Source organism: Nerophis lumbriciformis, linkage group LG02 (assembly GCF_033978685.3).
Source record: "Nerophis lumbriciformis linkage group LG02, RoL_Nlum_v2.1, whole genome shotgun sequence".
Taxonomy (NCBI): domain Eukaryota; kingdom Metazoa; phylum Chordata; class Actinopteri; order Syngnathiformes; family Syngnathidae; genus Nerophis; species Nerophis lumbriciformis.
The window spans coordinates 43,813,805-43,835,381 of NC_084549.2; the positions used below are offsets into that span (position 1 = coordinate 43,813,805).

At 42.6% G+C, this 21,577-nt stretch overlaps 1 protein-coding gene and 1 long non-coding RNA gene across 5 annotated transcripts in view; one reads left to right on the plus strand and one right to left on the minus strand.

Annotated features, from left to right (window-relative positions):
- smap1 (small ArfGAP 1) overlaps positions 1-1,721 on the plus strand; it is a 265,913-nt gene extending 264,192 nt beyond the window's left edge. For 2 of the 4 annotated variants that reach the window (XM_061963403.2, XM_061963404.2), the window contains one exon: positions 711-1,721. In XM_061963403.2, the coding sequence (XP_061819387.2) occupies positions 711-726 (16 nt within the window). In that variant the 3' untranslated portion in view covers positions 727-1,721. The remainder of the gene's footprint in view (positions 1-710) is intronic. The other 2 variants (XR_009815521.2, XR_009815522.2) reach the window with 2 other exon arrangements.
- A 14,423-nt stretch (positions 1,722-16,144) lies between these two features.
- On the minus strand, positions 16,145-18,373 carry LOC140679543 (uncharacterized). Its single transcript, XR_012050965.1, has 4 exons — positions 18,194-18,373; positions 17,135-17,294; positions 16,818-16,924; positions 16,145-16,746 (listed from the first exon to the last, which is right to left on the minus strand). It is a non-coding gene; the product is annotated as an uncharacterized lncRNA (long non-coding RNA).
- Between the last annotated feature and the right edge of the window lie 3,204 nt (positions 18,374-21,577).

A 21,577-nucleotide genomic window follows, 5' to 3' on the forward strand; every position in this document is an offset into this window, starting at 1 on the left:
TGTGTGTTCCTAAATTTGTGTTCCACGTTTTAGATGAAAAAAACAGTTATACTTTTGGTTAACAGAGTAAACAACTAAAAACAAAGATTTTGGCCATTGTTTTCTCTAAACGCATACATTTGTCTAAATATGGCCAAGGACACGCATTATTGTGGATTTCCTGCACGTCATCTTCATCACTAAAGGAAAAATCTAATCTGCGGGAGAGAATTCCTCTGCCATTTTCAAGTATGTTTCTTTTTTTTTTTAAGTGGTCAGCTTGAAGCATCCCTCTATCTCTGACTCCCGTGTTGTCATGTGACATGAGTGTGTGTCTGTTATGATTTTGCTTCCTGGTTTCAATGACCCACCTTATCTTGCCTCTGATTGGCCAGTCTGTAATGTTTCGCCCTATCTTTAGCCAATTGTGACTCATCATACGAACACCAACCAATCATCATGGATTTTCTCATTTATCCAGGTCATTGATGGATTCTCACTTCTCTGTGAAGTGCTTTGAGTGTCTAGAAAAGCGCTATATACATCTAATTCATTATTATTATGATTATTATTGTATTTTCTTTATATATTTTTTTTCTTTGGCCTGGATTTGCTGTCCAGGACTTTGTTACCGATCTATCCTCTTTCAAGAGTCACACAATGGTCATGGTATTAGTTGACAGGTTCTCCAAGTCCTGTCGTTTCACTTTTCACTTGTTTCCCAACTGTAGCAGAGATGCTGTTTGAACAGGTGTTTCGACACTATGGCCTTCCAGAGGATATTGTTTCGGATCGTGGTCCGCAGTTCACGTCAAGAGTATGGAAAGCCTTCATGATGAAATTGGGGGTTGCAGTGAGCCTCACCTCTGGCTACAGTCCGCAGTCGAATGGACAAGTGGAGTGGACCAAACAGGAACTGGGCAGGTTCCTCCGCAGCCACTGCATGGACCAACAGGCTCAGTGGGCACAGTTTCTCCCTTAGGCTGAGTATGCTCAAAATTCCCTTCACCACTCTTCTACGGGTCTGACTCTATTCCAGTGTGTCTTCAGCTACCAGCCTCCCTTGTGCCCCTGGGATCCAACAAAGACGGAGGTCCCTGCAGGGAATGACTGGTTCCATCGTTCTGAGGAGGTGTGTAATTCAGCTAATGTCCGACTCCAGCGCGCCATTCGCCGACAGAAAGAGCAGGCTGACCGTCATCGCGGTGTGATTTCGATTTACCAACCTGGAGATCGGGTCTGGCTCTCCACCAAGAACCTCAACCTTCGCATGCTCTGCCAGAAGCTGAGTCCACGTTTTGTGGGTCCCTTCAAGGTCCTGCGGAGCGTCAACGAGGTGTCATACAGGCTGCAACTTCCTGCTCATTTCCGCATTTCGCCCACGTTTTCTTGTCTCTCTCCTCAGACCTGTGACTCCCGGTCCCCTGGCGGATGCTATCCCCCTCGATACCCCACCACCTCCCCTGGACATAGAGGGCTCCTCGGCTTATGCTGTCAGGACCCCCTGGACTCCAGACGTTGGGGGGTAGGCTTCAGTATCTGGTGTACTGGAGGGATTTGGCCCCGAGGAGCGCAGGGGGGAGGGTACTGTCACCACGCCCAAACCCTCACTCCAGAGATCTGTTGATGTTCTCGTTCCAAACCTCATCCGGGACTTCCATCGGCAAGTCTATTAATTATACTCAGCTGTCTGCTCATAGCCTTACAGCCAATCAGACTCCACACTCACCGCTGACTCATTACCAAACACCTATATATATATATATATATATATATATATATATATATATATATATATATATATATATATATATATATACCAGTGACGTGCGGTCACTAGAGGCAGGTGAGGCCCCGCCTCACCTGCCATCATGGAAAGAAAAAATATGTAAAAAGAAAAAAAAAAAAAATTAAAATGTTATATGTATCCAGTGATTATACTACAGTTATTTTCCATTTAACTTCACCAGTTTTAGATTATTTTCATTCAAAATCGCTGAATTTTCACATTTGCCGTTCAAATACTGAGAAGAGACAGTGCGGTGATCAGCAGCCAGTTGAGGCACGTCACTCAGTTGTGCCTCAACATGGATTGTGTGATGACTCGGCTAACTGCTGGCCTGCTGTGCAGTGAGACTGTATTGCTATATGAATTATATCAACTAACTAAACTATGGCATAGTTTAGTTACTTGAGGTATATAATGTACAGTGTATTTTGTCAACAACTGTATGTGTGTAACGTATTTTTTGTGCTGAGCATTCATTAAACGGCTGCAAAAGACATACTGGCTGAGGCTCGCAGTAATCCGGCCTCCTGGTGGTAGAGGGCGGTAGTGATCCCAGAGATCATTCCTCGACCGCAGAAGAAGTGAGAACAAGCAACAGTCAAGTGCAGCGGTCGTTTATTATTTCCTCTCGCCTGAACTTTTATTAAAAACATGGAGGATTACATATGTAAAATAAAACAGTTTTCTAAACTGGACTGTAAGTCGAAGCAGGAGGTAATAATCAAAGGTAGACCAACGCCGGAGCTAAAAGGTTTGCTTCAGACTTCGGGACAGAAGAACCGTTCTTTTCAAACAGCGTGGTACACACGCAAAGACTGGCTATGTGGATGTCCAGCAAGAAAGGTAAGACCATAATAATGTTATGTTTTATTAAATGTGCTTTTTTGTGTGCTACATTTTGTATGTGTAAAGAATGCTGGTATGAGCTTTTAAACATAACCCGTTAACTGCTGCCAATCAAATGGTGAATAAGATACTCTTTAGGGTTCATATGTTTGTAAATCTGACTGTGATGAAGTCAGTGCCTCACCAGCCATGAACCTCACCGCACGTCACTGATATATACGTGTATATATATATATATATATATACCCTCCTCAGCCCAGCTGCCTCAGGCAGTATTGTTTGACTTTGAAATACTTTAGCCTGACCACACGGTCCTGTCCGTTTGTAGCATTTAGCTTTAGTCATTGTTTGTTGCTGAACTATTTTTGCCTTTGACTACGTTTTTGCTTACTCCCTTGAACCTTTGCTTGAACTACAGTAAAACCTTCGAAACATGCACCTGCATCCAAGAATGTCATTAGAGACTTCACTAAAATACAAGACAAAAGCAACCTTCTGTGCTTATTGGAGGACATTTAGATGTTGACTGTTCGATCGATTGTCAAGCTTTGCATAAGTAAACACACTGCAGGACTGCTTGTATCGGAGCAGAGATTTTAGATGTAAGCCGATATCATCCGATTTTTTTTTCTGATATTGGACCGATATCTGATATCAATCCCCGTGACTGCGTGGGTTCCCTCCGGGTACTCCGGCTTCCTCCCACTTCCAAAGACATGCACCTGGGGATAAGTTGATTGGCAACACTAAATTGGCCCTAGTGTGTGAATGTTGTCTGTCTATCTATGTTGGCCCTGCGATGAGGTGGCGACTTGTCCAGGGTGTACCCCGCCTTCCGCCCGATTGTAGCTGAGATAGGCTCCAGCGCCCCCCGCGACCCCAATGGGAATAAGCGGTAGAAAATGGATGGATGGAATATCAGATTAGGAAACCCCAACAGTTTCATATTAACCACCAGAAATTCTGAAATCACATGTACTGTATATACTGTATCTGTCCCCGTCATCATGAAAATTAATAATATACTGTAAAATTGACCCTAGTGTGTGAATGTGAGTGTGAATGTTGTCTGTCTATCTGTGTTGGCCCTGTGATGAGGTGGCGACTTGTCCAGGGTGTACCCGCCTTCCACCCGAATGCAGCTGGGATAGGCTCCAGTCCCCCAGACAAGGGACACGTGATAGAAAATGGATGGATGTTTGCCCATTGAACTGTGTTATAAGCAGGTCTGCCCCTGGCTAGATTGTAATTTACACATTAGAACAAATGTTCACACTCTTTTGTTTATGTGAAAATGTTCTTTCAATTTTTTAGACGCAAATGTATGCAATTTGATGCACGTTTTGTTCAAAAAAATTATTGGAAAGAAATTGTTAAATTATTTATTTTATATTTTATATTTTTTAATTCAGAGCAAAATAACATATTTAACTTAAATTTGAATTTCTTCCTGACACGTCTCCAGTTGAGATTTAAACCCAGTGTGTCTGTTTACAAGCCTAGCACGAACGCTGTGCGCCATGGGGGACAATGAGTGTCAAGGGATTATAATTTCATCAGTGACAGAGCAGAAAGGGCCTGAGATTATATGAAGCGCACTGTCATCTATTAATTGATATTTTACATGTGGGGCGGTATAGCTCGGTTGGTAGAGTGGCCGTGCCAGCAACTTGAGGGTTCTGGGTTGGATCCCCGCTTCGGCCATCCTAGTCACTGTCGTTGTGTCCTTGGGCAAGACACTTTACCCACCTGCTCCCAGTGCCACCCACACCGGTTTAAATGTAACTTAGATATTGGTTTTCACTATGTAAAGCACTTTGAGTCACTAGAGAAAAACTCTATATAAATATAATTCACTTCACTTCACATGCGCTTATTAGAGCAAAACAGGGTGCCCACGAATCGCGGGGTCCTACACACGGCGCATGATTTGCGTATAGGGAGGAGCAACCTTGATTGTACTCTAAGTGTATTTTCTGTACGATCACTGCATCTGCACATTTGATGATCAAATCTAGGGAAGAAACTTGAGCCGAGCCCGCAGAAAGCATCTCTTCTCCGATTACTGCGAAGCTGAGCGATCTTCTGAGTGCACAATCCTTTACAAACTGGGTTGGATACTGCGTGTCTGTTTCTGGTCACCAGCATCTCACCAATATCATTTTGCAGAAATCATACACCAAGACTTTCTAAAGTGCACGATCCTATACAAACTGGGTTGGATAATGTGTGTCTGTTTTTGTTCGGCAGCATCTCACCAATATCATTTTGCAGAAATCATTCACTAAGACTTTCTAAAGTTTCTACAGCCTGCAGTGTGATGTCTTTAATGTACATATGTGACATCATTATTCTTGCTTATAAACTAAAAAAGGTCATACAGGAGGCACACGGTGCCGTGATATGCGGGAGTGGGCCTGAGCCAACAGGTGCTTGTCGCAGTCTGCAAAAGGTGCTACCCAAAAAACCCCGCTACTGAGCCTGTGCATGCATGCGCATCAATGCTAGAGTTTTCCTAAAACAAAATAACAATAAACATGTACTACTTTGTGTAGACTTACCTTATGGAGTCTTTGTCACTTGTGCTACACAGTGTTGGGATTAACGCGTTACAAAGTAACGCGTTACTGTAACGCGTTACTGTAACACCGTTACAGTATCGCCATTAGTTTCGGCGGTAACTAGTAATCTAACGCGTTATTTTTTATATTCAGTAACTCAGTTACCGTTACTACATGATGCGTTACTGCGTTATTTTACGTTATTTTTTATGTAGTATTGGCTAGAAACAGAAGATCTGAGTGTGTTTTTTGCAGCGCTGCGGTGGAAAAGAAAAGGTGTGCTTTGTATGGGTGGGGACGGGGGGTGCTCCCAGACCGTAGTTGATGGGTGCAGGGGAGACGTTCCTCCAGGGCCTATGTGTGACTTCCGGTTCCGGTTCACCGTGCGTGACTGCTCGCTGACTGCTCGCTGTTTCGAAAAAGCTAAGTATCGTTCTATTTGTGTGCTTTTAATTGTTCTGCAGCTTTCTTTATTACTTTATTAACATATTTAGTAGTACTATTTAACTTGCAAATCACCCGATCTCTGTCTCACCACCCCTCCCGCAGCTAGCCAGCAGCTAGGTGCTAAGCTAACGAAGCTAGCGTGGAGAAAGGCGGCGCCGGTCGTCGGTCGGAAGGAAGCGGCTCCTCGCACACCGTGACCACGACTTCTCGGAAGACAGCAGGAACTTCACTCGGTGACAGAAAACACCGTGAGTATGGCTTCCTGCGCGTCTTGCACCTTACTCACGGAGAGGCTGGCTCTGCTAGAGGGCCGTGTCCGCCAGTTAGAGCAGAGTAATCTCGTGACTTTAGGTGTTGCGGACACATCTGCTAGCGTTAGCTGTAGCGAGCTAACTAGCCCAGCCTGTAGTAGTCCTAAGCGGCCTACAAGCTACGGTGTACCGGTTGAGACGCATAATAGATTTAGCTCTTTAGCTAGTCCTACACCCCAGTCTACCGGGCACCACACCTTAGTCATAGGGGACTCCATCACCCGAAACTTAAAGCTTAGCAAACCAGCCACAATTAAGTGTATCCCCGGGGCCAGAGCACCTGACATTGAAGCTAATCTTAGGGAGCTAACTCGCAACAGGCCTAGTAAACACGTACGAAAGGCTAATCGCACCACTAGTTATGCGAATATAGTTGTACACGTTGGCTCCAATGACACTAGAATGAGACAGTCAGAGATTACAAAGAGAAACATAGCCAGGACTTGTGATCTCGCTAGAAAGATGTCCAGGCATCGAGTAATTGTCTCTGGCCCCCTGCCTGCGAGAGGCAATGATGAGAGATATAGCAGATTAGTCTCGCTTAACAAGTGGCTGGCTAGCTTCTGTAGACAACAGGGACTAACGTTTATTGATAATTGGCCCTCTTTCTGGGGCAAACCAGGCTTGCTGATGAGAGACGGACTTCACCCTAACCAGGAAGGTGCCATCATCCTGCCTAAAAACATAGACTACTGTTTAAGTCACATTTGAATAACTACACTAGAGCAAGCCCGGTCACAGGCAATTACATGGCCTGCTAGTCCGGGTGAGGAGTCAGTTAAGCTAGAACTAGCCAGCGCCAGGCTGGATAATTCCTGTACGCATAGCAATTCTCTTAGAATAATACACAACTCACATAATGTGTTTTCTGTTGTGAATGTGTCAGAGGTAGATATGCATTCTACTGAGGTGGCAAATCATGATGCGTTCAGTCTATCGCAGCATCAAGCAAACAATCTGAAAATTCCCGTCGTATCAATTCCTAGATATGGTCGAAACTATTTAAAGTGCACTACCTATAATAAACGCAACATTATTAATATTGCTACTACGGATAGTTTAAACAAAAACTCGTCAAAACAGCCCAATACTTATAATATGGGCTTTTTAAACATAAGATCATTGTCTCCCAAAACGTTATTAGTTAATGAGGTCATTAGAGACAACAATCTTAACGTCATTGGTCTTAGCGAAACCTGGCTCAAACCAGACGATTTTTTTGCGCTAAATGAGGCATCTCCTCCTAACTATGCGAATGCGCATATTGCCCGTCCCCTCAAAAGGGGTGGGGGGGTCGCACTAATATACAATGTAAACTTTAACCTTACCCTTAACCTAAATAATAAATACAAATCGTTTGAGGTGCTTACTATGAGGTCTGTCGCACCGCTGCCTCTCGATATGACTGTTATCTACCGCCCCCCAGGGCACTACTCGGACTTTATCAATGAATTCTCAGAGTTCGTTGCTGATCTAGTGACGCACGCAGACAATATAATCATAATGCGGGACTTTAATATCCATATGAATACCCCATCGGACCCTCAGTGCGTGCCGCTCCAGACTATAATTGATAGCTGTGGTCTTACACAAATAATAAATGAACCTACGCATCGCAACGGTAATACGATAGATCTAGTGCTGGTCAGGGGTGTCACCACCTCCAAAGTTATGGTACTCCCGTATCCTAAAGTAATGTCCGATCATTACCTTATAAAATTCGAAGTTCTGACTCATTGTCAACAAGCTAATAATAATAATAACTGCTATAGCAGCCGCAACATTAATGCTGCCACAACGATGACTCTTGCTGACCTATTGCCTTCGGTAATGGCACCATTCCCAAATTATGTCGGCTCTATTGATAACCTCACTAACAACTTTGACAATGCCCTGCGCGAAACCATTGATAGTATAGCACCGCTAAAACAAAAAAGGGCCCCTAAAAGGCACACCCCATGGTTTACAGAAGAAACCAGAGCTCATAAATTATCATGTAGAAAGTTGGAACGCAAATGGCGCGCGACCAAGCTTGAGGTTTTCCATCAAGCATGGAGTGATAGTTTAATATCGTATAAACGCATGCTTACCTTAGCTAAAGCTAAATATTACTCAAATCTCATCCGCCTCAACAAAAACGACCCTAAATTTTTGTTTAGTACAGTAGCATCGCTAACCCAACAAGGGACTCCCCCCAATAGCTCCACCCACTCGGCAGATGACTTTATGAATTTCTTTAATAAGAAAATTGAACTCATTAGAAAGGAGATTAAAGACAACGCATCCCAGCTACAACTGGGTTCTATTAACACAGATACAACTGTATCTACGACGGATACTGCAATACAAAATAGTCTCTCTTTTTGATGAAATAACATTAGAGGAACTATTACGGCGTGTAAGTGGGATAAAACAAACAACATGTTTACTTGACCCACTTCCTGGGAAACTTATCAAGGAGCTTTTTGTATTATTAGGCCCATCAGTGCTAAATATTATAAACTTATCCCTTTCCTCTGGCACTGTTCCCCTAGCATTCAAGAAAGCGGTTATTCATCCTCTGCTCAAAACACCTAACCTTGATCCTGACCTCATGGTAAACTACCGACCGGTGTCCCACCTTCCCTTTATTTCGAAAATCCTTGAAAAAATTGTCGCACAGCAGCTAAATGAACACTTAGTGTCTAACAATCTCTGTGAACCTTTTCAATCCGGTTTCAGGGCAAATCACTCTACAGAGACAGCCCTCGCAAAAATGACTAATGATCTACTGCTAACGATGGATTCTGATGCGTCATCTATGTTGCTGCTTCTTGATCTTAGCGCTGCTTTCGATACCGTCGATCATAATATTTTATTAGAGCGTATCAAAACACGTATTGGTATGTCAGACTTAGCTTTGTCGTGGTTTAACTCTTATCTTACTGACAGGATGCAGTGCGTCTCCCATAATAATGTGACCTCGGACTATGTTAAGGTAACGTGCGGAGTTCCTCAGGGTTCGGTTGTTGGCCCTGCACTCTTTAGAATTTACATGCTGCCGCTAGGCGACATCATACCCAAATACGGTGTTAGCTTTCATTGTTATGCTGATGACACCCAACTCTACATGCCCCTAAAGCTGACCAACACGCCGGATTGTAGTCAGCTGGAGGCGTGTCTTAATGAAATTAAACAATGGATGTCCGCTAACTTCTTGCAACTCAACGCCAAGAAAACGGAAATGCTGATTATCGGTCCTGCTAAACACAGACATTTATTTAATAATACCACCTTAACATTTGACAACCAAACAATTACACAAGGCGAATCAGTAAAGAATCTGGGTATTATCTTCGACCCAACTCTCTCGTTTGAATCACACATTAAGAGTGTTACTAAAACGGCCTTCTTTCATCTCCGTAACATCGCTAAAATGTGTTCTATTTTATCCACTAGCGACGCTGAGATCATTATTCATGCGTTCGTTACGTCTCGTCTCGACTACTGTAACGTATTATTTTCGGGTCTCCCTATGTCTAGCATTAAAAGATTACAATTGGTACAAAATGCGGCTGCTAGACTTTTGACAAGAACAAGAAAGTTTGATCATATTACGCCTATACTGGCTCACCTGCACTGGCTTCCTGTGCACTTAAGATGTGACTTTAAGGTTTTACTACTTACATATAAAATACTACACGGTCTAGCTCCATCCTATCTTGTCGATTGTATTGTACCATATGTCCCGGCAAGAAATCTGCGTTCAAAGAACTCCGGCTTATTAGTGATTCCCAGAGCCCAAAAAAAGTCTGCGGGCTATAGAGCGTTTTCTATTCGGGCTCCAGTACTATGGAATGCCCTCCCGGTAACAATTAGAGATGCTACCTCAGTAGAAGCATTTAAGTCCCATCTTAAAACTCATTTGTATGCTCTAGCCTTTAAATAGACCCCCCTTTTAGACCAGTTGATCTTCCGTTTCTTTCCTTTTCTCCTCTGCTCCCCTCTTCCTTGTGGAGGGGGCGGGGGGGCACAGGTCCGGTGGCCATGGATGAAGTGCTGGCTGTCCAGAGTCGGGACCTGGGGTGGACCGCTCGCCTGTGCATCGGCTGGGAACATCTCTGCGCTGCTGACCCGTCTCCGCTCGGGATGGTGTCCTGCTGGCCCCACTATGGACTGGACTCTTACTATTATGTTGGATCCACTATGGACTGGACTCTCACAATATTATGTCAGACCCACTCGACATCCATTGCATTCGGTCTCCCCTAGAGGGGGGGGGCGGGGGGCTTGTGCAGCCCTTTGAGACACTTGTGATTTAGGGCTATATAAATAAACATTGATTGATTGATTGATGTACTTCGGGGCTAACAACCTTCACTTTACCCGGAAGTGGGTCTTTACAGCTGAGGGTGAATGACGAGGCCGGCGGTTTGTTGCAACTTTGTGACTTTATTGGACGCAGCCATCCACCAAGCTAGAGCACCTGCACACACTGTCGCCGTTCCCTCACCTCTCTCGCCCACTCACTCACTGACGTCACTCACCTCACATGCTGTCATATCTTAAAGGGCCACACACACACACACACACACACTCACACACACACACACACACACACACACACACACACACACACACACACACACACACACACACACACACACACACACACACACACACACACACATACGCTACTCTCATAACAACTAACAAGACATCATGGTGAAGCCAGAAGTCGAGTTTCTTAACATGGAGACATTCTCAATACTTTTCTTTTGTCGAGCACCAAGAAAATAACATTTTAGTTAAATGTAAGTTGTGTCTTGGATCAAAGATCCTATCTACTTAAAGCTAAAGTTAAATAACATTATGTTGCAGCTATTTAAAATAGTTTTGTCAATTTGTTCTGGCCTGAAATAAATTGGCCCTTTGAAACATATCTTTGTCTTTGTGTGTTGTATGTAGACCACATTGCTTTCTGAGTTCAGTGATGCAAATGCATGTCAAGTTGACCACAGATTGTATTATTCTCCAGTGCAATATCAGTACTGAAATGAAGGCTAAAAGGGCATTAATGGGAGCCTTAAAAAAAAAAAGGGGGAAAAAAGAAGTAACTACATAGTTACTTTTCACAGTAACGCATTACGTTTTGGTGTAAGTAACTGAGTTAGTAACTGAGTTACTTTTGAAATAAAGTAACTAGTAACTGTAACTAGTTACTGGTTTTCAGTAACTAACCCAACACAGGTGCTACAAGTAAGTCATTCTTTGAAAATATCCCAGCAAGCATTGATACAACGTTGATTATACATACGTCCTTTAAAACTGAGTTTGAAACAACGTTGCCAAATAGTTGTATTTGTAAATTGAAACGACATTGATGTCCAACGTTGTTGGTTGGAAAATAATCAATTTCCATGATCAAATCAACGTCAGAGTGGGTCCCTGTTCACAAACTGTGTGCTTCTAGGGATTACCTTTTTGCAGAACGGACTCTGATACTAACAAAAGAAACAATACTGTAATACAAAATTATGTCTGTCTGTAAATAGATAAATAAATAAATAAATAAACAACCTGACATTGACTAAACGTTGTCAAAAAGCATGTTGTTTCAACGCTGTATTTGTGTTGTAAAATGACCAAATTTCAAAGGTTACATCAACGTCAGAACCCAACATTGATTAAACGTCATCGTTCCAACATAAGGTATGAGTTGCTCAACATCAAGTTCTTAACGTTGTTTTAATGTATTGTGCCTGCTGGGATATTTCTTTCATTGTGTCTTCTGACGAGTAAGCATATTGTTTGTATTCCATCATGTGACTTCTACCCGGGAGTGAGAAACAGTGGTGGTCAACCAAGACAGGATGGCTGTTGTGCAGCAATTAGCACGCAAACTATCTAAATATGCAAGGGGCCTAGATTTTCTTCCAAAAAACAGATATGTGCAAGACAATCAAAATATGCAATGGACGGCGTGGCTCCGTTGTCAGAGCGACTGTGTCAGCAACCTAAGGGTTTCTGGTTCGATCCCCGTCTTCCGCCATCCTAGTCACGTCTTTTGCGTCCTTGAGCAAGACACTTCTCTTTTGCTCCTGATGGGTCGTGGTTAGCGCCTTGCATGGCAGCTCCCGCCATCAGTGTGTGAATGTGGAAATAGTGTCAAAGCGCTTTGAGTACCTTGAAGGTAGAAAAGTGCTGTATAAGTATAAATCAATTTACCATTTAATAGATCCCTATACTTTATCAATAAAAGATTTGTCGAGTGGTACTAAAGTACCAGTAGAGTGGAAAAACAAGTTGACCTTATATGTGTTTCATTGTAGCCATTAAACCATATCCAATTGTATTTACAATCCGCAAAGTATGTAGAAATACCGTCTAAACATCACAAAATGCCACAAATAAAGTCAGCCATTTTGAATATCACACTCGAAATATCTTTAGCAATTTCTGTAGATTCTACGTCAGTATAGTGACATGTCTGCACTCTGACCATGTTATCAGATCAGTCATACTGGAAATTCGCAAACATTGGAAAGAAATGTGGTGTTTATCATTCACAATCCTCATGTAAGACAAGAGCGCATATGTTTGGCTTTTTTATACATTTCTTTCTTTCTTTCTTTCTTTAGTATATTTCGAACATGAACACACTTACATCATAATACATCACACAATTTCATATCATTTCATTTTACATCATGCCCGAAAAGGAGTAGGAAGAAGCAAAGCTTATTTAATCCTACCCCTTTCCCACTTCAAGCGTTTACAAATATATAGAATCATTTACTGACCTTTTTATATAATAAAATAACATCTATGAATTAGTATACAACAGTTTTGTAATATGTAATTAATTAATTAATTCAGTCATTATTAACATACTGAGATGAAGAATATCTTATTTTCAATAAGGAAAGTATTTCTCATAATTCTTCTTTTTTGTACTCTGTAATTACTATTATTTTGAACAACCTCTTAAACTGGATCATATCAGTACAATTTTTAACTTCTTTACTTAATCCATTCCATAATTTAATTCCACATACTGATATGCTAAAAGTTTTAAGTGTTGTACGTGCATATAACATTCAAAATCATAAATAAATAGCTACAAATTGAGTCAACAGATCGAGGGTCCTCTGTTGCGCTCATTAAACTGTCTCTAAAAACATCCAGAAACCGCCAACAGTATTCCATTTACTTGAAAATTAACCAAATATGAGCAAAATTGTTATACGGCCTATTTTAGCGGCGCATTGATAGCTGTGAGCTAATGCTAGCTTACGCTGCTATTGTTGACACACTAAACCAATGGCTGATTCTGCTTCGTCTGCTAATAGTTAATTATACATTAAAATTCATGCATCTATCACCTGGTAGTAGACAAATGTGGCCATGGACCGACAGGCCGGTCCACTTTTACATCCCGAAATGGCAAAAAAACGCGTTGTTGGATGGATGGATAGTTAGTTTGTATGTTTAGCACCTAGCAATGCTGCTGATGTTATGGTGTTTCAATAAATCTGCTTCCGTTTAGCACTAGGCTTCTAAAACTTACCGATCATCCTCCTTGGCTTCGGGCTCAAAAATATAAGGTACTGGATCATAATTTTTCTCAAAGTAATCGTTGTTGGCTCTCACAAAGTCTGCTTAATTAGCGCTGTTGTTGATGGAGAAGGGATCGCTGGTTACTAACTCCAGAACACGGGTCACATGGCTGGCTTGCTCATTAACTCCCAAAATAAAGTTAATGTTAAAGTTAAAGTACCAATGATTGTCACACACACTAACACGCGAAATTATTCTCTGCATTTGACCCATCACCCTTGATCACCTCCTGGGAGGTGAGGGGAGCAGTGGGCAGCAGCGATGGCTGCGCCCGGGAATCATTTTTGGTGATTTAACCCCCAATTCCAACCCTTAATGCTGAGTGCCAAGCAGGAAGGTAATGGGTCCCATTTTTATAGTCTTTGGTATGACTCGGCCGGGGTTTGAACTCACAACCTACCGATCTCAGGGCGGACACTCTAACCACTAGGCCACTGAGTAGGTAAATGGCTCGGGAATCTCCATCTATATTATTTTGAACATATCTATTTATTCACAAACTTTGGAAGTCTTTTGTGTCATAAATCAGATATAAATGATATATGCATTACTGTCACCTTCTGCTATGGAGGTGGCTGGAGAGAGGAGCTGCTGGAGAGTGTCTTACAGACTGCGAGAGACTGAGTTCTTGCCTTCTTCCTTACAGTGACGTGCAGTCAGGGGAGGCAGGTGAGGCGGGGCCTCACGTGCCATCATGGAAAGAAAAAAAATGTAAAAAGAAAAACAATTAATTAAATTGTTATATGTATCCAGTAATTATACTATAAAGTTATTTTCCATTTAACTTCACCAGTTTTAGATAATTTTTATTCAAAATCGCTGAATTTTCACATTTGCCATTCAAATACTGAGAAGAGACTTGTGGTGATCAGCAGCCAGTTGAGCCTCACCATGGATTGCGCAATGACTCGGCTAACTGCTGGCCTGCTGTGCTATATGTATTGCTATATGAATTATACTATACATTTCCATAGTTTAGTTAGCTGAGGTATATAATGTACAGTGTATTTTGTCAACAACTGTATGTGTGTAACGTATTTCTTGTGCTGAGCAATCATAAAACGGCTGCGAAGACACACTGGCTGAGACTCGCAGTAATCCCGCCTCATGGTGGTAGAGGGCGCTAGTGATCCCATCATCCCAGAGATCATTTTTGCGACTACTCGGCTGCAGAAGAAGTGACAACAAGCAGCAACAGTTAGCGATCGTTTATTTTTTCCTCTCGCCTGAACTTTTTACATGGAGGATTACATAACTAAAATAAAACAGTTTTTGTTATGCCCGTTTGATTGTGGACTATTACTGACACCTTGTGGCGATGGGAAAATTCTGCGCGTCATCAGTTTGGGCACTTCCGGTTTACGATGTTATTCAGTTCATGAGACAATAAGAAGTAGACAAGTTGTGTTACCTCTTACAAGCCTTGGAAAAGATAAGTCTGTAAGTAAACTGTTTAACTTGTTTATGTGGCTCAATATGAAGGTGGAAAGTGGCTAAATTTGATTGTAAGATGTGTATTGAAAAACGATTTTTGTGCACTAATTTAATGATGATGTTTGAGGACTTAAAATGGCCATAATAAACATTTTTTTTATTAAATGTGCTTTTTTGTGTGCTACAGTTTGTATGTGTAAAGTTAAAGTTAAGTTAAAGTACCAATGATAGTCACACACACACTAGGTGTGGTGAAATGTGTCTTCTGCATATGACCCATCCCCTTGATCACCCCCTGGGAGGTGAGGGGAGCAGTGGGCAGCAGCGGCGCCTCGCCCGGGAATCATTTTTGGTGATTTAACCCCCAATTCCAACCCTTGATGGTGAGTGCCAAGCAGGGAAGAATGCTGGTATGAGCTTTTAAACATAACCCGTTAACTGCTGCCAATCAAATGGTGAATAAGATACTCTTTAGGGTTCATATGTTTGTAAATCTGACTGTGATGAAGTCAGTGCCTCACCAGCCATCAACCTCATCGCACGTCACTGCTAATCACAAACGTGACTCTGCAAGTGACAACTACATTGGCAGGCCCAGTCTTTGGGCCTGTGCCGGTAGGTCCAGTTCTGGTGTTTTTTTCTGGTCTTCACTGTACAACAGCAAATCTACCAACTGCTGTAGGCTCCCTGTGTGGAGCGCTTGGGTGTAAGTCTTTGTTCTGCGCTGCAGCTGGAGTCCATTAAGACATTCCTATCATCACACTTTACTGGCCACAGTTATTTCTCTCCATTTTACCAACGACAGAGCACCTAGGGCAGGTTAGCATGGCTAAGCTAGTGAAGGAATGTATTAACTATATTAGCATGCTAATGTCAAATATAAATAGTAGAATCCAGTTATGCCTATATAATGTGGATATATACACATATACAAACATGTGTGTATACATGTATACATACATCAGAGTCAGAAGTACCCAGCTAACAACTGCACGTTTGGAGAACGTTTGGAGAACGTTAGGAGAACGTTCTGGTTTAGTTTGGAGAACGTTAAATTGGAACGTTGTGGGAACGTTCGTTTGTGGAGTTTTTGTTTGGTTACCAGAACGTGATTCTTGAACGTTAGAAAATAACATAAAAAGAACAGTCTAAGAACATTACTCGGGGACATTCCTTTCAATTCATGCAGGCTTTGGGCATAATAAAACAACAAAGAAAACGAGTGTAGCAATTTGAATGACTTTATTTAACTGAAGTCAGTAAATGTTGATACAGCGTAAACAGATAAAGCTATAATTCGGTGTATTAGTCTATAATTAAACTTGATCTAGCTAGGCAAGTGCCATTCGAAATTTCACGCATGATTATTCTCGTCTCGCTTCCTTTTGCCAGCCTGCAATAACAGAAATGAATGGGAGATTTTTATAATAATGTCGCAAGATGTTATTAGAAGCAGCAATTAAGACAACTTGTATTGACAAATCTGGCTATGCCATCCATCCATCCATCTTCTTCCGCTTATCCGAGGTCGGGTCGCGGGGGCAGCAGCCTAAGCAGAGTAGCCCAGACTTCCCTCTCCCCAGCCACTTCGTCCAGCTCCTCCCGGGGGATCCCGAGGCGTTCCCAGGCTAGCCGGGAGACATAGTCTTCCCAACGTGTCCTGGGTCTTCCCCGTGGCCTCCTACCGGTCGGACGTGCCCTAAACACCTCCCGAGGGAGGCGATCGGGTGGCATCCTGACCAGATGCCCGAACCACCTCATCTGGCTCCTCTCGATGTGGCTATGCAAAGAAGATAATACATCATGATGAAATTATGTATATGGTCCATGTCTTTTGTTTTAAATATTTACCTTGTGCTTGGATCCTCCGCGCCTGTGGGGGGCATACTTCAGCACCTCCGTTAGCTCGTCATGGACCTCTTGGGTTTTGACAGACTTGAATGTCATCTGGCATGCTTCTGAAATAATGTATGCAATAACAACCAGAGTTAAACATAATTAAACAAAAGATTTACTTGAGTGGAGTATGCATTTTTTTCATGTATACTCTTGCTAAGAAAACCTCAACTTTGAATGCAGGGGAATTTGGGCCATTTCACAGTTTGTTTTCATTATTTTACTGGCATGCTGTATTCAACACAGTTTTAAAAAAGTAAAGTGTAACTTACTGACTATGACCCTGCATATGGAGAGGTCTTTCAATGGCAGTTTGCCCTTCATCCCTTTTAGGCTGTAGTTTTCCCAGAGCTTGTTCTGTCCAATGTTCTTGACGATCGCCCTCACCCCATCCACAAAGTTGGCTCCACCAATGGCACTGAGGGCTTTGATCTGCAAAAAAACGAGAGACCAAAACAAAAATATTAAAATTAGAGCATACATTAAGTATCTCTATATTAAACTTTAATTACTTCATGTCACGTTAAAACACTGAGGACATCTATTAAACAAGACAAAAGGCAAGGAATCAAACAGAGACAGAATTCAATTTGGACTCAATATTGAGGAGAGACATGGCCACTGCACTCTCTGTACAGTCCTGCACCACGCTCTGACGAAGAAGGTTTTCGTCTCCTCCTTTATTCAGATGTTCAATGTTCACGCACCAACACATGTCACAGCAGGAATGGGAAGTATGTAAAACAGTCATTGTTTTCGGTCGCTTTGAAGACCAAGAAGAGGATTTCTCGGGCTTGGGCTCTTCCTGGATCCAGCTGGGGCAGGTGTTGGAGGACAATGGATAACCCCTCCCGTCTCCTGACCACAGCGACTTCAAGAGGGCAGCGGGTCGTAAATAGCGTTGACCTCGTTTACCAAATAGTTGGAAGAGAGTTTGTGAAATACTTCAAAGAGAGTTCGTTTAACACTTCAAAGAGAGTTCCTCTGGAAGTTGAGCAGATCCTGCCATCTGTCCGTGTTGAAATCACAGTGGCGTTTCACAAGCCTTCTTTCTCTTGTTAGGCCTCGAAAGACAGCATTCATCTTCTTATCAGGAACATACTGTAATACAACGTTTCTTTTGTGATAACTTACAAACAATTATTCCAACACTTAATCTCTTCATTCTGCTTATTTACGCAAATCATACATTTAGGAGTGTATTAGATGTACAAAAGGACTGTGGAAAATATGGGGCCATTAAAAACATGGCCCCATTAAGTCGTTAACGTTTAAATATTTATTTTATAAATAAACAATGGTACATGATTGTAATGGCTATAATTATGTACCAGTTTCCGTCGAAAGTCTTCATCTGCCTGCAGTTTTTCACAGAGTAGATTGAGTTGTTCCACTGTTTCTCTGGGATTAAATCACGAACGTCAACTGGTTCGCCCCCAGTGGATTTTGCAGAAATACCTCTCAGCAGCCGCAGGATCTCGTCTTGGTTGCTCAAAATGGTTTGTAGGTTTATGTTGGACTGGACTTCTGCAATAATACAAATCAAAATTCTCCATAAAGGTAAAATATGTTGCTGTGCAAGTTGTTGCGACTCCCATATTGGCAAAAAACAAACTACACATCAGTTAGTGGGTGATATTTGATTCATTACACATGTTTTAGGATGGCACACAGATTGTTTTCCTTGCACGCCCCTCATCATTATTATGAATGGACAAACCTTCATTGGCATGAGCATGTCTTCTTGACCCAGAGCCAGAAGCCTGTGAGATGCTTGGAGTCGGCGAGCGGCGTCTTGAGCGTTGGCCCTTGGACGAAGGGGTGTGGGTCCTGCTTGGACTGAGCGGACTCAGCGAGCGGTGTCTTGAGCATTGGTTCTTGGACGAAGGGGTGTGGGTCTTGCTTGGACTCAGTGAGCGGCGTCTTGAGCGTTGGTCCTTGGATGAAGGGGTGATCGTCCTGCTTGGAGTTGGCGAGCGGCGTCTTCGTTGATCCTTGGACGAAGAGGTGTGGGTCTTGCTTGGACTCAGCGCACTCAGCGAGCGGCGTCTAGAGCGTTGGTTCTTGGATGAAGGGGTGTGGGTCTTGCTTGGACTCAGCGCACTCAGCGAGCGGCGTCTTGAGCGTTGGTCCTTGGATGAAGGGGTGTGGGTCTTGCTTGGACTCAGGACTCAGCGAGCGCGGCGTCTTGAGCGTTGGTTGTTGGATGAAGGGGTGTGGGTGCTGCTTGGAGTCAGCGAGCGGCGTCTTGAGTGCGGATCTTTGGGGCGCCCTGCATATACTGGTGCGTTGGGCAAAGGCACCACATAGTTCTGTATCTCATCATGTTTAGGTCTCTTTTCGGGTGACTCATCATTTTCGTCTGAAACAGGTGAATGGAAAAAATTTCTTCAATTGCTTGGTGGTCTGAAAACCTACTTCATCACAATCATGATTCAGAAATCAGAACAACTTGGTACGAACCATCACCATCCATGTCTTCAGCCTCTCGGTAGCGCTCAGGTGTCCAGCGCTTTCTTTTACCTTTGGGGTCTTCTTGCTCCGACTCTATGTTGGAAGAAAACTGTCTGTTTTGCATACCGCAAGGCCTTCTCATAGCACTCTATAACAGAGAAATTTATAGAATATAGCAAATAAATTGTCATAACAAGACTAGTGTACATGTATTCAAGAGATGAATCGAAATTTTCACAGTGCCAGGTAACATTATTTGGTTTGCTGTGACCAGTTTGCTCTTACCGGTGAAGGAATGAGGGAAGATTCTGATTCCAATCTTGCCCCACAACTCCTTGTCCGGCATCTCGCCTCGCTTGATTCTTGTTGAAACGTTGGTTGATGGCCAGTAGCAGAACAGTCCCTGTGAAGCAAGAACATTCGGCACTGTCAAAAAGTGCATCAAACTCCCATACAAAATCAATTAAATCTAGCACGCTAATTGACCAGAAATCTATGACAAATGATGAAAACACCTTTAACAGTTATTTATGCATACCTCTTCATCCTCTGCAGTCCAAATCTCCGGTACAGCACTAACTGTGTGTTCTCCCAAAAACTCCACCACAACGTACACAACCATCTGAAAGCATAACAAAATGTTCAGTGTTAATTAAACAACTTCAGTTGTAATTTGTTAAGTGAGCATGCTGTCAATATGGGTGCATACACTTTCCACTGAAGTTAGTATCTACTGGGTTTAATGATGCGCATGACATGTTTACTGTTTACTACTGCTACTAACTTCTAACAGACATTTCCGACATTTTGGATCGAGGTTCTTTGTTTACATTGTTCAACAAAGTCGGCTAATTTCTATTTTTAGGGCTTGGAATTCATCCATCCATCCATCCATTTTCTACCGCTTATTCCCTTCGGCGTCGCGAGGGGCGCTGGAGCCTATCTCAGCTACAATTCAAACAACTTTCAAATGAGGGAACGCAACACACTCACCTTCATCTTCGCTTTTCAGATTGTTCTCCGTTGGTGGCGCTGATTCTCTTTCATGTTCTCTTTTAGCGGACGTCGCCATTAGCATAGTCCATCTTCTATCACGTCTTCAATCTTCACTTTACATGACACGCCATCGCTCCACACTCAAAGTCAGTTCGGTGGGCTTAAGATAATGCGAATAGTTGAGGTATTTGATGCTATTTTTGAATCTATAAGGTCGTAAATGTGAAACTTCTCCGGAAAGCCACGTCGTTTAGTCCGCCATCTTGGACTTTCCGCTTCACCACTGTTCCATGTGTTTGCGCATGCGCAAGAAGTTTGCAACTTCCGATCGACAACTGCACTTTAAAAATAAAATACCTTTTAAATAACTAGCGGCCCTTTTCATCTTTTCTTACATTTCTGGCTCATAATTGAAGTGCTCCTTGTCGCGAAAACATTTTTGATATCAAAATACTTTGGAGATAGAAATGAAACAAAAGTCGACAATGTTGAGGTTTGTCAGATGCGCTGCAGAAATCTGTCATATGTGGGCATTTGTGTGGCGCAGCCGTTGGAAAAGCCGCGCATTGCAATCAAAATAAAACCCAACTGAGGGCTTGAAACCCTTCTAAACATTTCAAAATCATGTGTGGGAACAAGCTTTACATTTGTTTCTTCCCATTTACTTACGTTTTGTAACCGGATGGTAGCCAACACAGCTAGATAATGCTGGATAACACACTCGATGTTCAAAATGGCGTTCGATGTTTTCTTTGTCTGCACAGCGGAAGACTTCAACGAGCATGCGCACAACATTGACCCACTATCTGACCCAAAACTAAGAACATTCCCGGAACGTTCGTAGAACATGCAAACCAATGTTATGTTCAGGTTATTTGTCAACTTTATTGCAAACATTCTCAGAACATTCCCGGAACGTTCGTAGAACATGCAAACCAATGTTATGTTCAGGTTATTTGTCAACTTTATTGCAAACATTCTCAGAACATTCCCCGAACGTTCCCTCTGGACGAAACCAAATGGGAACTACACAGGAAGGTTACTGAAACGTTCCGTGTTAGCTGGGTACTTTATCAATCCCCGAGGGGAAATTAAAATTTTCATCACAAACCCTTTCAATAGTAGACAAACATTACAGGTAGACAGAACAGGATCGCTTACGGGTCTGCCAACTTCCGGCACCCCTTACAAAAAAGGTGAGAAACAGGTAAACGCTGGTGAGGTGTGTGGGGGGAGTTGAAAAAATATATATATCTCCAGCACCC